General features: G+C 36.1%; 3 protein-coding genes across 9 annotated transcripts in view; all 3 read left to right on the top strand.

The window, feature by feature from the left end:
- Window positions 1-10,616, top strand: part of LOC18031849 (serine/threonine-protein phosphatase 4 regulatory subunit 3) — a 14,099-nt gene extending 3,483 nt beyond the window's left edge. The window contains exons 6-24 of one of the 7 annotated variants that reach the window (XM_024189457.1): window positions 287-366; window positions 1,132-1,191; window positions 1,573-1,672; window positions 1,779-1,856; window positions 2,390-2,457; window positions 2,598-2,666; window positions 2,756-2,833; window positions 2,908-3,003; window positions 3,637-3,707; window positions 3,836-3,913; window positions 3,988-4,081; window positions 5,088-5,186; window positions 7,803-7,999; window positions 8,093-8,207; window positions 8,703-8,834; window positions 8,926-9,033; window positions 9,110-9,216; window positions 9,300-9,398; window positions 9,489-10,616. In XM_024189457.1, coding sequence (XP_024045225.1) covers window positions 287-366; window positions 1,132-1,191; window positions 1,573-1,672; window positions 1,779-1,856; window positions 2,390-2,457; window positions 2,598-2,666; window positions 2,756-2,833; window positions 2,908-3,003; window positions 3,637-3,707; window positions 3,836-3,913; window positions 3,988-4,081; window positions 5,088-5,186; window positions 7,803-7,999; window positions 8,093-8,207; window positions 8,703-8,834; window positions 8,926-9,033; window positions 9,110-9,216; window positions 9,300-9,398; window positions 9,489-10,014 — 2,255 coding nt within the window. In that variant the 3' untranslated portion in view covers window positions 10,015-10,616. Of the gene's footprint in view, window positions 1-286; window positions 367-1,131; window positions 1,192-1,572; window positions 1,673-1,778; window positions 1,857-2,389; window positions 2,458-2,597; window positions 2,667-2,755; window positions 2,834-2,907; window positions 3,004-3,636; window positions 3,708-3,835; window positions 3,914-3,987; window positions 4,082-5,087; window positions 5,187-7,802; window positions 8,000-8,092; window positions 8,208-8,702; window positions 8,835-8,925; window positions 9,034-9,076; window positions 9,217-9,299; window positions 9,399-9,488 lie in introns of those variants that run through there. The other 6 variants (XM_006419348.2, XM_024189470.1, XM_024189474.1 and 3 more) reach the window with 6 other exon arrangements.
- A 98-nt stretch (window positions 10,617-10,714) lies between these two features.
- On the top strand, window positions 10,715-13,462 carry LOC18032162 (outer envelope pore protein 16-2, chloroplastic). The gene is made up of 7 exons (XM_006419347.2): window positions 10,715-11,611; window positions 11,918-11,969; window positions 12,070-12,144; window positions 12,244-12,275; window positions 12,369-12,402; window positions 12,548-12,615; window positions 13,072-13,462. Exons 1-7 carry the CDS (start codon window positions 11,486-11,488, stop codon window positions 13,213-13,215), a joined length of 531 nt encoding a protein of 176 aa, XP_006419410.1. The 5' UTR covers window positions 10,715-11,485; the 3' UTR covers window positions 13,216-13,462.
- Window positions 13,463-15,538: 2,076 nt separating this feature from the next.
- LOC18031241 (zinc finger CCHC domain-containing protein 10) lies at window positions 15,539-17,513 on the top strand. The gene is made up of 3 exons (XM_006419345.2): window positions 15,539-15,633; window positions 15,771-15,983; window positions 16,394-17,513. The coding sequence occupies exon 3, from the start codon at window positions 16,460-16,462 to the stop codon at window positions 17,237-17,239; it is 780 nt and encodes a 259-aa protein (XP_006419408.1). The 5' UTR covers window positions 15,539-15,633; window positions 15,771-15,983; window positions 16,394-16,459; the 3' UTR covers window positions 17,240-17,513.
- Window positions 17,514-20,052: the final 2,539 nt, after the last annotated feature.

The raw sequence follows: 20,052 nt of genomic DNA, 5'->3' as shown, positions 1-20,052 counted from the left end.
AAAAGTATATTAAATGGGGAGAGAAAGTGAGAAAGAGCAACAAAAAATATAAGGAGAGATGAAAGAAGAAAATGAAGAAGGAAGTAAGAAAAGAAAAAAATAAGAAAGGAATAGTGTATATGATAAGTATAAAAAAAATGATAATGAATCAAAATAGTAAAAGAATAATTTTTTTTGGAAATTTCCCCCCCCCCCCCCCCCCCCCCCCCATCTAAAGCTTATTATGTTTCCAATGAACATTTTTTGTGAACCTTTTTGTTCTGTTTTGTTGCTGTTACTCTTGCAGGTGAGACATTTCATAGCATGAACAGTGAGTTGAGGGAATTGCCTCCCATTGAGCTTTCCACGCTTCCTTTAATCCTTAAGGTTGTTATTGGTGCTTTAGCTCTTTTATGTTTAGTTTATTTTCATGATTTGATGTTGTTTTCAATTTTTCCTCTAAAATCACTGATTTTGTGGCATTGGAACCTTAGTGCAGTTGTATAATACGAAGTTTAGTGATTTGATGACCTGATTGTTACTTGCACTTCTGTTGACATTGTTATTTGGAGTTGGAGCTCATGTATTGCTAAGATTTACATGGAAAAGCTTCATTGAAAATACATTCAAATATATATACATATTTTGATATACACTTACACTTCATTGATGCATTCCAGACTCTTTCATTGTGCCGACACTAAGTATATGCGTGTTTAGATGTACATATATCCATACATCGATAGGATGATTCATAGAAATTATTGGAATTCACCTATGTATTTAGGTGGTGTTATAATGTTGATGCTTCTGTTATACCAAGATCAAAGTCTCTTGATGCCATAAAGAGAGATCGAGAGAGGCTAAAATAGGTGAGGTGAGGAAGGTAGTGGGGTGAGAGTCCAACATTGTGTGTTTGGGGTGGGTCACCATGTTTTATATATATGGATCCGTTTCCCAAATAGTATGAGACCTTTTGGGTAATTCGCAAAGCAAAATCGTGTAGTCAGAAAGAGCACAATGTTTTACTGTTTGGAAGCAGGTTGTTACCTGTCCGTTCAAAAGAGAATGGTTTTCTAGCTTTTGATTTTCCTTGTATTGGTAGGGTTTTTCAGAATCAAGATTGTCTAATTTAATTGATTCATTTTGCAGACTGTGACTGAGAGTGGCATTGCAGATCAGATGCGGCTGACAGAACTTATACTGAATGATGTGAGTTTGTTGTAGTCTTCTGTAGACTTTGTTGTTTTTTTAGACTTCTGTCTATGCTGTAGATGCAGATATTGGGACTTCAGCTGGATAATTTAACTTAATGGTTTGCTATGGATCAAAGTGTTGTGGTTTTAATTTAATGTGAGACCATGTTATTTCTGATTCTTAATTTACTGCATTTTAGAATTTAGTTTAAGAAATTGAATACCATTCTTTAAGCTGTAAAAATGTCAAGTTCTAGGTTTTTGGTCTTTTAGTATATCTTCAATTCTCTTTGGTTTTTTTGTTTTAATTTTACTATTATCTTATGTTTTTGTGGTGTTACTTTCTGAATAGATTTCAGTATAGACTCTGTTAAGTGACATTTACATTTTAATGCAGCAAGATTTTTTCCGGAAATTGATGGATCTGTTTCGAATCTGTGAAGACTTGGAGAATATTGATGGCCTTCATATGATATTCAAGATCATCAAAGGGATCAGTCTGTATTTCTTATGCCTATGTCTAAGTAGTTCATTTTTTAATCGGCTTTGCTAAAATGCATGATTTTGTTGATCCTCAGTGATTTTTGTTTTTGTTACTTGCAGTTTTACTCAATAGCCCTCAGATATTTGAGAAAATTTTTGGGGATGAGTTGATGATGGATATTATTGGCTCCCTTGAGTGTGAGTCCCTTTAGCCGCATATTTTATGATAAAATTTCTCTACAAAAATAGTTTTTGAATACTCAATCTTGGATTCTACTTTCAAGCTGCAGTCATAGCATCAAACATGCAGTTAGCCTGTAGTTAGGAACATTTTAGTTTATCATTTTCATATTTGAACATTAAGATACAGGAAGATCTTGTTTTAATGCTGAGAACTTACTGACGTTCTTCAGTGTTTGCTTTGGTCATCCTTCATTCTAGGAACTTTCCTGGTTATTTTTGTCTCGTACCAACTTGCATGAATGTGCATGATATATTCTGGCTTGTGCTCTTCTGAACTATGACAGTTAGTTTATGTTATTGATCGGTGTTTGGTGGAACCTGCATCATTATCTAGTGGATTAATGCTGGTTGGAAAAAAATTCTTCTTAGCTATGTCTGTTGGTCTGATACATATATCAAGTTTCATTTGCTAGTGTTTGTGAAGACTGAGTCTAGAATATAGGTTGTCTTTTTACTGGGAGTCTGGAATAACTGATTTTCCTCTACAGACGATCCTGATGTTCCTCACGTCCAACATCACCGGAATTTTCTGAAAGAGCACGTCGTTTTTAAGGAGGTAACAATATTGTCAGATGGTTTCTCTTTAGGATGGGGGGTTGTTAGGTATTGGGAACTGGAGTCTATGTTGGTGGAGATGTTTTCAATATTAATTCATTTGTTGTTCCCTTGTTTATATTTATGTTTTCCTTTTTGTAGGCCATACCAATAAGAGATCCCCTAGTCCTTTCGAAGATACACCAGACTTACAGAGTTGGCTATTTAAAGGTTTGGACCTTAGTCCTTGGGCTGAGCTTCATGATTTCTTGAATGTCTGTGTTGCTGGTTCAATTCTCACCTTATATTACTTCTTTTAGGATGTTGTTTTGGCTAGAGTGTTGGATGAGGCCACAGTTGCAAATCTGAATTCCATAATTCACGGGAACAACGCTTATGTAAGATTTTCGAAGATGATTGTTCAATAATATTGAATTTTTTTTATACCCCTGACTTTAATGTTATTTTGCAGGTTGTTTCCTTGTTGAAGGATGATAGCACCTTCATTCAGGAACTGTTTGCAAGGTTGAGGTCCCCCACCACATTGGAAGAATCAAAGAAAAATTTGGTAACTGCCGAAACCCACAGTTTTTCACTATTCTTAGCTGTAATATTGGTTCAGTGCGACTGGAGTATTCATTTGTAGTCATTCTTTTTAATATAGTCTCTTTTGTGTATTTGGTCTCTGAACCAATTTATTTTATTTTTTTAAGAAAAATGATCAACTTGTAGGTAGATTACTGTACTTCTGCCTTTTTTTTCCATAAAAAAATTATTTTGTCCTCCTTAAATATAATGACTTTTATTTTTGTTCTTAGATCTTTTTAAACTGTTATTCTAAAGGGTTTCGACCGAGTTTCTTTCTAAAGGGTTTCGACCGAGTTTCTTTCTTTTTTTTTTTCAGTTGTAAATGATTGGGCCTGATGCGATTGAATGCATATATACAAACGAGCATATGAGAAAAGCAGCTATATGCCTTTCTTTCTTTGAGAGCATGTCCGTTCACAACTGTAATCTTTAAAGAAATGGTTTCTATTTCCTTTTCAGATGTAGGAATATGTCAGATGTTATAAGATACCGATGTCTGCTTATTGAAACAGGCCTTTTGCAACTGGAATAAGTTTTATATGTAGTGGTGTTCTTTATTTCTATTGCTTGATTAATCTTTCTATTTCTGACATATTTATTTCATGAAAAAAAGGTACATTTCTTGCATGAGTTTTGTGGTTTAAGCAAGAGCCTGCAAATGGTTCAGCAGCTCCGGCTATTTAGGTATGCTATTGCGAAGTAACATATTACTAAGTTAGATTCTGAGAACTTCATATTGAGTATATGCATTCTGAGAGTGAAAGTTTCTAAATATGCATTCTGAAGAGTGGAAGTTTCTTAATCATCTGTAGGGATCTCATGAATGAGGGCATATTTGACATCGTCACTGATGCTTTGCAGAGTCAAGACAAAAAGCTTGTTTTAACTGGGTAATGGTTGCGCTTAAAACATCCCTTTCCCCCCCAAATTATAGTCCTAACATTGACCATTCTGATGGATGCAGGACAGATATCCTCATTCTGTTTCTGAATCAGGATCCAAATCTTCTGCGTTCTTATGTTGTTAGACAGGAGGGAATTCCACTTCTAGGACTTTTGGTAAGGGTTTTGTTTATTAGATGATCTTGTGATATACATTTTGTGGGATTATATGTTCATATAATTACAAGTATCCATGTGATCCTGCATGAACTGAATAGATCACTTTGCCCAAGGAAAAGTTTATTCTTGGAAATATTGGGGTTCATTTGTCATAGCACTTGGTAGAGCCTCGCTGATAGGCTCTTTATTTCAAGTAAAACAAAATTATGGTTTATTACTATGGTTAACATTTTGTTGATATCTGGAATAGTTTTTACTTGTGGGACATGGTTTTTTAGAATTCCATTTCGAACTATCAGAAGTTCTATAAGTGAAGAAAGAAAATAAGCTCAAAAATTTGTAATTATTTTTTAACAGGACAACTAGGCTAACTTTATGCTAAAGGAATTTTGTAATTATTTGTGACTGGATGTGATACGCTGTTTGGCCTATGCTTTTATTTGCGGCAATGTAAAATCCATTAAAGAGAAATTTAAATATGAAAGAGATGTATGGTGTTTTGAGTAAAGGAAAAGGGTTGTGATAAGCTTGTTCTGGAAAGGGGGAAAATGTCTTGGACTGGAATTAGTCTTTCTTGCTGTTATACTTGTATGTGAACATATTATATGGCATTCACACACTTTAGTAGCTGAGTTGAGTTTTTACATGCATATTGAATTGTCCTCATGTGTTGTTAGGAAGAACTTGCTTGAGGGTGTGTTTTGATATCACTAATGTGTGCAGTTTGCCCCTTCGGCATAATTATAAAAGAATTGTCCGCTTGCGTTGTCATTATATAAACAACATCAGCTGTGATCTTAAGCATGGATGCATTATAAAATAGGGGTTGCCGTGTGCCAAAGTTCTTCTGTCAATCAAAAGAGCTGGAATATTAGTGAAAAGAGATCTAAGTTGGTTGTTGCATAGAATTTGAGGTCTGATCCCAAGAAGTCAATCAGATCTGGAACTAGGGAATATTTGGTTATTTACTGAAAGGAATGAATTTATGGTTGTTTGCTTGCAGGTTAAAGGAATGATAACAGATTTTGGGGAGGACATGCACTGCCAGTTTCTAGAAATTCTCCGAAGTTTGTTGGATTCATACACATTGTCGGGAGCTCAGGTACTTGATTAGTTTATGACTTCCCTGGACTACCTTTTTGTTTTCCATTTATGTTTGGATTTTATAAACTGTTATGTTTTATTGATATTTTACTTTTCTCTTTGGTATTCTCAACAATTCTGCCCGCCCCCTTTGTGGATTGTTGTTTTTGTAATTGACTCTGACTATACTGTGCATTGCATGGAACAGGTTGTTTGCAATTTCTTTTATGATGCAAAACCAAGCCTGAGATCTAGCTCTCTTTAGTATTTTATCAGGACATATGTGATAGGACTTAGGACTAAATTAGGGCTAATTTTATTGATTAAATCAAAAGAAAACAATCAGTCTTGACCTACAATTCGAGAGGTAGGTCAATCTTTCCTAGAACTCCTAATGGTTCCTAATACCAGACAAAACTCAACATAAACCCTAAATGACTCCATAATCTCTTGTTTATAGCTGAACCCTAATTAATAAAATTACTAAACTGCCCCTGACCCTTTATATTTGTGCCTAACCTAAGTTTTCATGGGTCTAACATTACTCCCCTCCCAAAAAGACACCTTGTCCTCGAGGTGGAATCCAGGAAACTGCTGCTATGTTCTTATCCGCAATCATCTGTGCCAACTCCATTGACTCCCCTAACCCTCTTGGCCTCAGCAAGTGTAGCGCAGCTCGGATTTTCGGCTTCAGTCCCTTCATAAAATTCCCTTCCAACACTGCCTCTAAGATGTCCCCTAGACGTCCCGATAGCAGCTCAAACTTTTTTCTATACTCCATGACTGTTCTCTCTTGGACCAGGACAAAAAGTTGTTCGTGCAAATCACCCTCTTGAGTGTCTCGAAACCTCTCCAACAGCCGGTCCTTAAATTCACCCCACGGCCTCAATGGTTGTTGTTCCCGCCACTGAAACCACATAAGGGTCTTTCCCTCCAAACATAATGCCGCCGCCATTGGTTTTTCCCTTTCTAAAAGTCCATTCATGGCGAAATAGCGCTCTACCCTATATACCCATCCATAGGCATCCTCGCCTTCGAAAATGAGGATTTTTAGTTTCTTTACCCCAAAATCGGCTCCAAATTGAGTCAGCCCCGCCCAATTTCACGCCATTGAAGGTCTCCAACCTCCTGAATCTACTACATTTTCCACAAATCCCGAAGACCCAGCCCAAAATTCTCCTTGCCCAGCCCCATATTGGGCTGAAATCCCTCGCCCAGCTGCATTCCGGTCATAACTGCTCCCTTTCTCACCGGTAACCCTTCCTCCGGGCCATCCGCTCCTAAATCCGACCCGTCCAGATCCAAAACCACCTTGCCTAGGCCGTGCGTCAGCCCCAAACGCCGCCAAGTCGCCAAGCCCGGCCACCCTGACTTCCGCGCACCCCATTCCAATGCCGAAACATCGATTCCCAACCCTAAACTGCCTCCTCCAACCACGTAACCCTCAGATCCACCACCCCCAGCCGCAACCCAGCCTCTTTCGCCACGCCCAACGCTAAGAAAGGCTCCCCGCCACCAAATCCGCCGTGAACTGTTGCCCCTGGCTGCGCAAGACTGGTGGTTTTCGGCCCTCCGCCCTTTGTGCCGTCATCGAGCACGGGTTTCGTGTCGCCAGTTCCTTCTCCCACCACACTGCCTTGGCCTGTTGATACTGCCAGTGGTGGGTTGAGGTGGAGTTCTATTAATTTCAGCAACATGGCTTCAAGGGATGAAAATTTTTGTTGAACGTTATTAAATTGCTCATTAATGGTGGCCTTGAGCAATCCAATCTCCAATGGTGGCCTTGAGCAATCCAATCTTCGCTTCCAATTTTTCTTCAAGCATGTCCACTTTCTTTGCTGCCATTGTCCCAGTATTCTTGCTCTGATACCACTTTGATAGGACTTAGGGCTAAATTAGGGCTAATTTTATTAATTAAATCAAAAGAAACAAACAATCCTGACCTACAATTCGAGAGGTAGGTCAATCTCTCCCAAAACATCCTAGTGGTTCTTAATATCAGACAAAACTCAACATAAACCCTAAATGACACCACAATCTCTTATTTATAGCTGAACCCTAATTAATAAAATTACTAAAATGCCCCTGCCTCTTTATATTTGTGACGCTTGCCCAAATTTTAAATTTTAAGTTGTGAAATTTCCATACTAAAGGATGATCATGAAATTTTTTGAGAATGTATCTCATGTATATATTGCATCCTTTTAGAGAGACATTTACTCACAAGCAGCAAATTGCTTCAATTGATTTCTTTTTCCTCATCTACCAGTATGGCAGCATGCTATATCTCAGGGTTTTGTTTATGTGGCCTTTGAACTTCTCATGTGCTTTAAGCCTGACTTCTGACTTCTGTATAGTTCGTTGTTGCTGTACATGTCATCTTTTATTTATTGTTAAGATTTCATGCTTTATAGGTGTCATGATTTTGAATTTAATGTCTGCTACATATTATAGTTTACATGTGTAGGAATAATAGTTTGAATGATTTGTACTATTTTGTATATATTTGCTGAATGTTTGGAAATTTTGTGTAGGACTTTCATGTAAGATTGAGTTTCTTTTCTCTTTACCTGTTCTATTAGTACTTTGAATTCGTGATGTCAATGATTGTTTATCTTGTTTGAATCTGCTGCAGAGAGATACCATCATTGAGATCTTTTACGAGAAGCATTTGGGTCAACTGATTGATGTTATAACTGCATCATGTCCTCCCGAAGGTATTGCTCAATCAGCGAGCAGTGGAGGAAGAGTTGAAAGCACGAAGCCTGAAATACTTTCAAACATATGTGAATTGCTGTGCTTTTGTGTTCTTCACCATCCTTACAGAATAAAGTAATGTTTTGGTTCCTTTAGTCTTGTTGCCTAGAATTAGTTCCTGCTGCTCATGTAACTTGAATTTGTTGGTGTTCGTTATCTTTTTTGCAGGTGTAATTTTCTTCTTAATAATGTTGTTGATAAAGTTTTGTTACTGACACGAAGAAGGGAAAAATATCTGGTAGTTGCTGCAGTTAGATTTGTTCGTACAATTCTCTCTCGCCATGTAAGTAACTATTTCTTCACATAAATTTTTATGCTTAATAACGAGTTTCTGCAAGTGGAGCACTGACATGTTTTTGCAACTCAGCTTGTACATAGTTTGCATGTTCTTTTATCAAAATAAGAAAAAATAATATTATGATCTGTAAATAATTGGATACTTTGAGGTGTGTATGATTCTAATTGAGATAGGAGATGAGCTTATAAGACTAGCAAGAGTGCAAAATGCCAGGGAAGAAATGAACATTTCTTTTATCTGATATGCTGTTGTCTTTTCATTCTCTTCTTGTAAATAATTTTGAATCTTTTCTGATGTGCTATTCTCTTTTTCATTCTCTTCTTGTAAATTTGAATTCATTCTTTCCTCTTTTCATATTTGCCGAACTCTTTGACTCTAGGAAAACAACACATTTATCTGTGCATTGTTGAAAAGTGGAGGAGCTGTAATTTTGCTGGTTTTATAGTACATCTGCTTGACAAGTTTTGTGTCATTCTGCAGGATGAACATCTTATAAATCATTTTGTTAAGAACAATCTTCTCAAACCCATTGTAGATGCCTTTGTTGCTAACGGTAATCGATATAATCTGCTGAACTCAGCAGTTTTGGAACTTTTTGAGTACATCCGCAAGGTGTCCATTTTTTCAAAGCTTATTTGTTTTCTCATGATAATCTTTTAGATATATGGAAGTTTTTGCTCATTTATGATCTAATTGCATGCAGGAAAATCTTAAGTCATTGGTCAAATATATAGTTGATTCATTCTGGAATCAATTGGTTAATTTTGAGTATCTGGCATCCCTTCACTCTTTTAAAGTTAAATATGAGCAGGTATTTCTTCTTCCCTATCCTAATTTTACTTCTTCACTTCCAGTTTAGCTTTTTCTCCTGATAAGTATGTCTTCAGTGCTTAGAAAGTAGTGGAACCAACAATAATGTTAATTCGGTGGATCCAAGAAAACGAAATGATGAGCGCGCTTTGGAGAAAGAAGAGGAAGACTATTTTAATGACAGGTATCTTTTTCTTTAGAATGTAGGAACTTGAAGCTCTTTTGCCAGTATTTTCTTTCCTATCATACTGAATTTGGATTTGTTAGCAGTGATGAAGAAGATACAGCATCTGCCTCTCACACTCAGAGAGCTCAGGCTCAACCTGTTTTATCTAACGGAGTTGCTGCGAGCTACTCATCCTTAAGGTATGGTAATTGCTTCAATTCTAGAAATTGGCTAAAAACATCTTCCAGAGTTGACTTATTGTATTTTAATGTTTTCATGTTGATTTCTAGTCCAAGATCTGGTGGACTTGTGGACTATGATGATGATGAAGATGATGAAGACTACAGACCACCACCTCGGAAACAGTCAGAAACTTTGGAGGAGGATGAAGGAACAATGGATTCACTCAGGTTGAAACGTAAATCTGCTTCTTCCAAGGAAAAGGAGCCTGAGCTAGTAAAGAAGCAGCGGTTGAGTAAGAATCCCAAGTCAAGAGATAGCGTATTTGCTGCCTTGTGTTCAACACTAAGCCAGGCAGTGCTACCAAGCAAGAAAAATGCAAGCAGCATGCAGTTAACTCCTCACACAGATGATAGAAGCAAAGGTGTAGGTGAACAAGAGGATTCGTCCAATTCCATAAATAGTAGTAACAACAGTAGTTCTGATGAGGAAATTCATAGAGATAAGGAGCCTACTGCTTCACGGAGTTGTTCTGATTGCATGCACGGTGGTTCAGACAATCGACAATTAAGTGGGGAGGACTGTGCTTTGATACCACCAAAATCTTCTCCAGAAATGGCTGTAAATGGAACTTAAATTGGGCTTGGGAATCCTTGAGCAAGTTGACTTACTTTCTCTTTGCCATTCTACCAACAGATATCAGTAATTTAGAGATTTGGGCAACCAAAGAACCTGTGCACTTCGAAAGAAGAAAGGAGGTGAATATGATTTTGGTTACAATCCATAGTAGGAGAGGATATTCTGTATAGTGCTGCCTAGGGCCGGAGAAAACTAATGTTCGTGAAATATAAGCCCAGTTTGTCCTCCTGCGCTGCATCTTTCTGATGCTTCAAGCAAAGTTTTTATTGATGCTTCTGTAAAACACTTATCAGCATTGGGGTTTTTTGTTCATTTTTTCATTTTCCAAATTTTTTCTTCTAAATTCCTTTTTTTTTTTTCTCTCTCTCTCTCTCTCTCTTTTCTCTAGCAATGTGGACCATATGATAGAAAAGGGCACCAACATATGCCCAGCATAGTGTTTCCATTGTTGTCAGTTTTGTGGTGGGTGCTGTGGTGATATATAGAAAGAGGAGGGTGTAGGAGGTTGGTTGAATGACCAAATTTTCTCAGTTGTAGCAAAAACCCCATTTTATAGACCTCTTGTAAATTACAAATCGCAATTGCTGTGACTCTTGACTTTTCAAAGACTTTTCCTTTTCATATGCGAAGTTAAATTTTGTTCTTACGGTAGTATGCTCTTTGTTCGTTCTACTTTGCTCACTCAACTATTGCTTTCAAGATAGATGTTACAACAGAGCAAGTATTGGTGCCGTGCAGTGTGTTACGGTCCAATTTTTGTTGCAGTCTCCCAACTTATTTGAGGGTTCTTTCGAAGGAAGTGATAGGCACTGTATTGAGCGACAGCGGCTGTATGTATTTGTTATAGACACCATGCTAATGCACGCGGAGAAATGATAGGGATCAGTCATTAGTCGTACAGAGCAATTCCTGATAGGACCTGGATAGTTTCTTTTTCTTTTTTCTTTTTTTTTTTTAGTATAATGAACGGTGAAAATTAAATTTTAAATTTTGATGTTGGTAATTTAGTTAGTTAGTTTTTCTTAAATTAAATTTGAAAGTAGAAAAGAATAGGAGAGAAAATAATGAGCAGAGAATTTTAATCTATCTTCACAACTGGGTAGCAGTAAAAAACTTAATATATAAACCCGTGCGTATTTTGTTTACTACTAGTTAATGAAGTAGGCTGGTATTTAGCAACGGAAAGGTGGCGAAACGGAGGATCCTAGGAATCGCCACGAAGTACGCAGTTGCAGTTACATGAAGTAGACACGTAAGGCTTTTAGTAACACGTGTCCCTCGCTTGACTTTCCCCTCCGAATTACGCGAAGATACCTACTCCTATCTCTCTATACAACCCTTAAGCGGTTAGGTTGTATGGCATGTACTACATAAAACTTGAACAATTGCATGCAGTGAACATTTTTATAAGTAGCAACATTTGCAAGAACGTACAAGGCAGGCGCCAACGTACCGATCGAGAGGAAAGATGACAAGCAACATGGAGAACAGATCTTTGTTTCACGAGCTTCCTGGGTTTGAAAAGGGTGGCTTCTTCGACCTTGGCCACCCTCTCCTCAATCGCATTACTGAGAGCTTCGTTAAAGCCGCTGGGGTAACTACTTCTCTCTCTCTTTTTTTCTGTATATCAAAAACTAACACCTACGCATAGGGTCTTTTTTTCTATATAAGCAGCGTACACGATGAGGTTGGTAAAATGCTAACTTTCCCTAAAATTGTTTTCTTTTCTTGCCTGGGTCTTTTTTCCTACAATTGTTTTCTTTTCTCCGGACTCAGGTGTAAATTAATAAACAGTTAAAGTTACTGGAGCTAAACTTTCAAAAAAAAGAAAGTAAAAACGTTTTATGGGGCTATGAATGTTTTAATTTGTCTGAACGGTGCTGGTGTATTTTTAACATAGATTGGAGCGATTCAGGCGGTGACAAGAGAGGCATACTTTACAGCCGTTGAGGGTAATTTTTTTTTTTTTTCCACTTGTTTATTGTTTATTGAGTTATATAAACTGTTTGATTGATCGATGTTGTGGGATATTTTGATGCCTGAAATTTTCAGGCTCAGGATTTGATTCAAGTAACAATGTGTCAGATATGGGAGGTGCCAAGAAGCATCAGTTTCCCAATCTCAAAGGTTCCTGTATTTTACATCACAAATTAATGATTTATTTATATCTCTAAATATTCCAATATTGTAAGTGTTCCTAACTAAATAATGTTTGTTTTATTGCAGGAGAAACCAACCGAAAATCTCTTGAAGCCATGGTGAGTCTTGCAATATAAATGAATTAACTGTGCCTTGATTGCTTATTCTGTTTTTGACAGTTCCGGAATGATGTTGATTGTTTTTTTTCCCAGGTGAAGAACACTGGAAAGGAATCTTTACAGTGGGGTAAGTGTGTACATAAATTCCTAGACAAATTTACGGATTTTTTATGACAGGTTACATGCATGCTATTATGTAGGTAATGTTGTACATTTTATATATATATCTCACACTATGTAACATTATTAATGTTGGTTTCTGCCGCATGCAGGAGTGGTTGCCGGAATATATTCTGGTCTGACATATGGGCTAAGGGAGGCTCGCGGGGCTCACGATTGGGTAAGACGATGATGATATCTGCCATTTGTTCTTCCGAAACATCTTGTATTGAATTTCTTATTTCCTGTTACGTGGATTGCTGTAGGGACCTTTATAATTGTGACATTGGATCATCTTTTATGCTATGTCTTGTAAGGGATGAGCATGTAGAGTAACGATAGATATTTTAAATTTCATCCAAATCGTGTCTTATTAACTAAATAGCTGATAATTCTTTATAAGATTTAAGTAAATTAATTGTATTTCTTACCAACCAATTAATGAATGCATATTATTTGAAATAGATTTTTGGGATAAAGAGTTTGGGATGTGTAATGCTCTACTCTTGCACGTACGGTGGAACCAATGTTTTGAGCTTCATGATCAAACTCAATACTATATATATATATATATATATATATTATATGATCAAATGTGGAGTACTAAACGATTATTCTTATTTGTTGTGGCGTGCAGAAGAACAGTGCGGTGGCTGGAGCAATTACAGGAGTGGCACTGGCACTCACAACAGACGACTCTTCCCACGAGCAGGTCGTGCAATGCGCCATTACTGGAGCTGCCATCTCCACCGCTGCAAATCTTCTTACGGGGATATTCTAATAAGTTTAAACAATCAATCAATCAATCGCAGGATGATACAGCGCAACTGTTAGGAGTTTCCATTTATCTCTCTTCCGTCTTTGTTTAGTACATAAAATGCTGCTGCTGGTACATTTTACCAAGAACGCTCTTTGTTTCTAGGATTCTCTCTCTTGGGATGGTATTTATGTTTATCATATTCATCTTATAAGACACGTGAAGCTTTTGGCCATTTTTGTGGGCTGCTAATGCTTGCATCATATTCAAAGCACCAATAGTTTTAGAAGATATATATATTTGGACTCTTTAATTAATAGTTTGGTTGTGATGATGCTTAAGCGATTGAAATGGTTTGTTGTGAATCAGCCATCTAATCTTAATATGTGTGCGTGTGTATGTATGTTTCGTTCAGCTCTTCGGTTGATGAGTTAGATCATTTTAATTTTTTTTCCGAAATTTCTTTGAATTTAGTAAGAACAGTGCTCTTGTTATCTTTCGATTCATATGGCCTATCTAGTTTTAGTTTATATTTACGCGAGGATCTGTAATAGTAAGAGAGGTGAATTTTTTTGTTTAATAACAAACGAGCCTAGCAAAGGTTAAGGCTTAACAAAACGAGGGAAAGCAGTTTCTATGAAGCCAAATATTAATACTAGAAGGTGGAAATCAAGAGGTAATAAGAGCGCTAAGTTGAATTTGCCTTACGATAACTATGGCGCACCACGACTTTTCAGTTGCCAGATTGCGCACGAGAGTTGATTTTAATAACTAATGTTGCATCGTGTTATTCATGAGCTTAAGCGCTATGCTTTTGATTCATGCAGTTTTACTAAAACCAGGAACGGAAGAAATTTTCCAAGAATGGAATGAAGGAATTTTCAGGTGATCAGAGGATATTGCTTACAGAGACGAGCAGACTTGAATTTGAATCAAGAATTAATTGTCATGTAATTAGATGATACATTAAGATACGGTAGAACCAAAATAATTTGAATAAAAAACTTTAATGTTAAAAGTACTATTATATTTCTTGTGAGCAAACCATAGTTTAGCTATACGGCTAACCCTTTCGGTCTGAGCAATGACTAATCTGAGAACCCACTATTATTATTTGGGCAGTATCGATGTTTTGAATCTTGAATTTTTATGTGCGGTTTAAAATCATTTTTCACTTGTCATGAGATATAAAACTTAAAAAGAAAAATCGGAAGCCCTTCACATACAAATTTCCCAAAGAATATAATACCCGATACTAAAAAAATCTTGGGTGTATCATTTTATGATTAATATTCTTAAACAAATATGACAAAAATGTTGGCGTCGTAATAATAATAATAATATGGACAAAAAGATTTAGGGGAGTTGACACTCGTGACGAACAACCATTGTCTATCGGGATCTATTATCTATAAAAGTCAACATTATCTTGATGGGCAGATCTTCCTATGGTGGAAAACACTAGTGCCGACTAAGATTGTAAGAGACATTGCTTGCCCAAAAAGCTATTGTGCACGTAAAATTGTAAGAGGGTTATTCTAGAAATCAGCCCTGATCGTGGGTTATTCATTTCAATTTTATAAAGATGCTGTGGAAGAGAAGAAAGGGTGTCCTTAGAGCATCTCCAAAAGGTTCTATAAATTTTATTCTTCAAATATTCATTTGCTTACTTATGTGGTAAATAGATGAGTGAAAAAAGATATTATTCTCTAAAAAACTCTTCAAATATAAATAAATTAATATTATTTTAATTAAATAACTATTTTTTTAAAAGAAAAAGTCAATAGTAATTAAAATACATTTCTCTTTTTTTCAACAAAAAGTAATAAAATACAAATTGAAGAGGGAGAAAGTAACTCTTTAAATTTGAAGAAAGATGATCATTTCTTATTTGAAGAAACTTAATTGGAGTGTCTTTTAGAGTCTTAAATGTTGATGTAGTTCTTCAAATAAGTAATAAAATCTTATGTGAAGAATCTTTTAGTGATGCTCTTAGTGCATAACTTCCAATTCTTGAATTGTATTGAGAAATCGTGCTGGCCAAGATCATCTAGTATTTCGTAAGTCAATAAATTATAAAATATATCAGAGGTATTATGTCAACCATATAACAAGTAAATAATATTATGATATGTGTGTATTTATTTTGAAAACAATAATATATGTGGTAGTTATATTAAATTCAACTACACATATTATATATGCATTAATTGATTATAATACATCATATATATTCTAAAATTTATCTAATAAGTCAATATCGACGACTTAATTAATTGAGGACCGAGTTGGTCGGCAGCTAAAATTTGATATAATTGAACACACTAGATTCCAAGCTCTCAACCAACTGGACTGCTCTTTTAGGGTCTCTTTAAGAAAAATTTTCGGATCTCCGTATATTGTTCTAATTTTGTATTACACGCTGAAACAAAAATTTAAAACATGGCAAATGCTAAGTTACAATAATTGTAACATACATCTCTCATGTAAACCACATAAATTATAAATCTTATAATTTTGTATGGTTCACATAAAAAATATATGGTACAATTATTATAATTTAGAGGCTCTCTTAAAACATTTTGGGTTACACGCGCAGGAGAGAGAGTCTTTAAATAAAATAAAATAAAATAAATACGCGGAAAAGAAAGCCTGGATTTTCTTGACGCCGTCGCCGCATTTGACTCAAGACTCAAACACCGAATCGAGCTCAGGCAAGGCACTTGACGCCGCAGCCACCGCTTCCACTATCGACGCGCCTGCTCTTCGCCGCCTCAATCATCTAGCACCAGGTTAATTTTGGGTTTCATTTATGATTCTTAAAATTCATTTAGGGTTTGGTCTGATTTGTTGATATCCAAAAGTCCCGCATTTTCAATTCTAGGGTTTACTTTGGGGTGATTTGATCGATCAATTATCTTGTATTTCCTCTTCACGTTTATTGATCGGTTTAGTTGTTGCACATGCTGAAATAGTTAATTGATCGTTTATTTTTAACCCTGACCGATTTTTCATCTGCGAAATTTGTAGTAATTCTTTCTTGAACTAAAATATTTCATTGTGGGTAAAAATTTAATTTTGGGGGCTGTGTGTGTTTAGTTATTGGAATTACAAAGCTTTGTGTTTGTAATTGTTGATAATTTGAATTGTTGTTGGTATTCGTAGAAAGATGTGATTGACTTGAATAAATTCTTGATTGCAGATAAGGTGAAGATTGCGATTGCAATTTGATAAGATTTTAGTTGTTGGAGACTTTACAGTTTTTTAAATGTCAAGTAAGAAGGAAGAGAAGGGTCAGGCTGCAGCTGAAAGAATCAAGGCTGCAGCCTTGAGTGCAGCGAAAGGGTTGAGTCGTGCTCAGGCAGAGCGGGCAGCAGCTGCAGCTGCTCGGAATGTGAATGCGTATGGACAGAAGGAAGAAGGGCCAAGCAGATGGCAGGAGAAGAGGGAAGCGAAGAGGCAGATGTATTTGATGAGTACTGAAAAGGCAGTGAGATTGGGTGAGAGAAAGGATATTAAGTCTACAATGTCGAGTGTTGGTGGTGGGGCTTCGCAGTGCCAGAAGTGCTTTCAAACTGGGCATTGGACGTATGAGTGTAAGAATGAGCGGGTTTATATGTCACGACCTTCAAGGACCCAGCAGCTTAAGAACCCTAAGTCGAAGATGAAGGTTTCAATCTCTTATGATTTGGATAACCCGGATGTTAAAGATGAGAAGGCTGAAAAGAGTTCCAAGAAAAGTAAGAGGAAGCACTGCTCTGATTCAGATTCTGGTAGTGATAGTGAGGCTTCAGTGTTTGAGACAGATAGTGGGTCATCCTCTGTGACAGATTCAGATTATTCTTCGCCTGAGAGTAGCTCAGCTGACAGCTCATCATCTGATTCTGGGGAAGAAAGGAGACAGCTAAGGAAGAACAAGAAACAGAGGAGGCAGCGCAGGAGGTACAGCTCATCTTCTGACTCTTCTGATTCAGATTCAACATCAGAATCTGATTCTGATGATAGGAGCAGACAAAAGAAGAGCAAGAGGCACAACAAAAAGCGCTGAAGTACAACCCAGGAGGGCCAAGCTGTCATGGCTTTTATCATTTCTTGAGAGCTTGTATTTTCAATTGGTGAGAAACTTCCATCGGCTCCATGCAGCTGTGGAGCTTTCTAGGTTGACATCTTATATAATGTTGCAGATTGAGATTTAAGGGTTCTGAAATAAGTTTGGGTGTTTACTTCTCTTTTCTTTTTCCTTTGTCCTGTGGTATTGTGATGTAATATTTTTGTAGTTACAGCTGTAGTTTTCTTGAAATAAAAGCCTGTTTTTGGATGCATTTTCGGTCTTTCTTGAACTCGATCGTGCGGCGTTGCATTGTATAATGTGTTGCGAGAAGCCTAGAATCAACCATTTTTCTTTGGAAATGGGCAGAACTTTCTCCGTCCACCAAAGATCTAGCTGATCATTTGGTTCAATTTATTATTGAAGCAAAATAAGCATGAAATCATCATGGTTCTTTCTTTCTTTGGTTCAATTCGTCTTCTAAAGAACACCTTAGCATTATAGCACACCATAGTAATTACTACTATCAAGTTGTATGGTTTATTTTTTGAAAAGGTTTTTAAAAATTTATACAAATTATTTTGGGCCTTCGAATCAATTTTCTCTCTCTCTCTTTTTTTTTTTCCTTCTTGCAGTTTAGTTTCACCGATATCTACGTGCATATAAAAAATTAATTCAAAATACAACAACATCACCAAATTCATCTTAAAAAGATTGGCGTTTGGTTTTAGGATTTTTCCATCAAACCCTATTTGGGTTATAAAAAGATCTTCCAAAGAGTTTTACATCAATCTGATAGGTTCTCCTAAACTTCTGAGGTTTTTTTTTTTTTGGGATAAAGTTTCAAAGATTCGTAAACATGTTTCGTTCAAATCCACTTCCATTTTTACCCCTATGATCTAGTTTCATCAATATCTATGTACATACAAAAAATTAGTTTGAAATTCAGCAACATTGTGAAATTGCCTTATAAAAACCAAAAAAAAGTGTTTTATAGCCTTAAGTTCTGAGCCTAAACTGAACCCAAAAAAAATTATAAGTTTTCTTTATCAATATCTACGTGCTTACATAAAAAATTAGCTCGAAATTCAACACCATCATGAAATCACCCTATAAACACCCAAAACAGTGTGCTATAACCTTTAGTTTTGAGCTCAAACTGGACCCATAAAAAATTATGTGTTTTTTCAATCAAAGCCCCATTTGAGATATAAAAACGGACTTCCAAAGTGTTTCACTTCTATCCAATAAGCTCTCCAAACTTTAGGTTTTTTTTTTTTTGGGGGAAAATTTTTCAAAAATTCATAAAAGTATTTGGGGCCTCCAAATCGATTTCTATTTTATTTTTTCCCTATAGTCTAGTTTCATCATATCTACTTCCGAACAAAAAAATTGTTCGAAATTCAACACCACTACAAAATTGCCATATAGGAGGCCAAAACAGTGTACTATATCCATTGGTTTTGAGCCCAAACTGGACGCCCAAAACAATTAGGCTTTTTTCTATCAAAACCTTATTTCGGCTATAAAAGGGTTTGAAAAGAATTTTACATCAATCCGATAAGTTTTCCTAATTTCTCTATATATTTTAAAAAAATTTTAAAAGTGTTTTTAAAAATTCGTAAAACTTATTTTAGGCCTCCAAATCGACTTCTAGTTTCTCTATGGTCTAGTTTCGTAAAAATATCATTGCAAAAATTGCCCTATAAATGCCAAAAATAATGTCCAAAAATAAACTTCAGTTCTCGGGCCAAATTGGGCCTCAGAAAAAAATTCCAAAATCCTTCCAAAAGGTTTCTCATCAATCCAACAAGTTTCGAATTTTTTTTTTTAAATTCATAAAAGTTATTTCGAACTTCCAAATCAACTCTTGTATTTTCTTATGATCTAGGTTTGCCAATAGCTACGTGGTGCAAAAAACTAGTTCGAATTGAACATCATAGCGAAATTGCCATATAAAAGCCTAAAATCGCGTGCTAGGGCCTTTAGTTCTGGGCCCAAATTGGGCCCGAAGAAAAATGAGTATTCTTCCATCAAAACTCTATTTCGACCACAAAGAAGCTTCCCAAAGAGTTTCACGTTAATCCGAAAATTTCTGCTAATTTTTGGGCCTCTAAATTGACTTCTGATTTTTCATAGGGACTAGCTTCATCCATATCTCCGTGCATGTAAAAAATTAGCTCAAAATTCAACACCATCGAGGAATTGACCCATAAAAGCCCAAAATAGTGGGCTATAAAAATGCCTTAAAAAGAGTTTACATCAATCCGATAGGTTCCAAAATTTTGTAAACATTATTTTGAGACCAACATGAATTGGACTATAAAAGCCTAAAACTATGTGTTATAGACTTTGGTTATGGCCCAAATTGAGTAACTTTTTTTTTGTTGCATTAAAACTCTATTTGGGCCATCAAAATCTGTCACAAATTGTTTCATATCAATCTGACAAGCTCTCCAATTTTTTTGGGATTTTTTTTGATCTGTTAAAGATCATAAAAATTATTTCAAGCTTCCCAATTGCCTCCCATTTCGCTACTGTGTCTGTGATTTAGTTTCACCAATATCTACGTAAATAGTTGGCACAAAATTCTATGCCTCCGCGAAATCATCCTTTAAAAAAGTTTCACACCCTTCCAATAAGCTCTATAAAAATTTGGAACTTTTATAATTTTTCAGAAAAACACTTAGAAAAATTGCCTTTGGTTATGGGCTTGGGAAAGAAAAATTGCCCCCCCCCCCCCACCAAAACACTATTTGGTCCACAAAAATATCTCTTAAAAAGTTTCACATCAATCCAACTAGTTCTCTTAA

Source organism: Citrus clementina, unplaced genomic scaffold, assembly GCF_000493195.1.
Source record: "Citrus clementina cultivar Clemenules unplaced genomic scaffold, Citrus_clementina_v1.0 scaffold_9, whole genome shotgun sequence".
In the NCBI taxonomy this organism is placed as follows: Eukaryota; Viridiplantae; Streptophyta; class Magnoliopsida; order Sapindales; family Rutaceae; genus Citrus; species Citrus x clementina.
This window is presented reverse-complemented; position numbering and strand designations above follow the sequence as displayed.

Excerpts from the sequence above, each read along its gene's own strand:
- LOC18032162 (XM_006419347.2), top strand. The coding sequence starts at position 11,486 with ATGACAAGCAACATGGAGAACAGATCTTTGTTTCACGAGCTTCCTGGG. Across the intron at positions 11,612-11,917 it reads GCTTCGTTAAAGCCGCTGGG|ATTGGAGCGATTCAGGCGGT; the intron begins GTAACTACTTCT and ends TTTTTAACATAG. Across the intron at positions 12,616-13,071 it reads CTCGCGGGGCTCACGATTGG|AAGAACAGTGCGGTGGCTGG; the intron begins GTAAGACGATGA and ends TGTGGCGTGCAG.
- LOC18031241 (XM_006419345.2), top strand. The coding sequence starts at position 16,460 with ATGTCAAGTAAGAAGGAAGAGAAGGGTCAGGCTGCAGCTGAAAGAATC.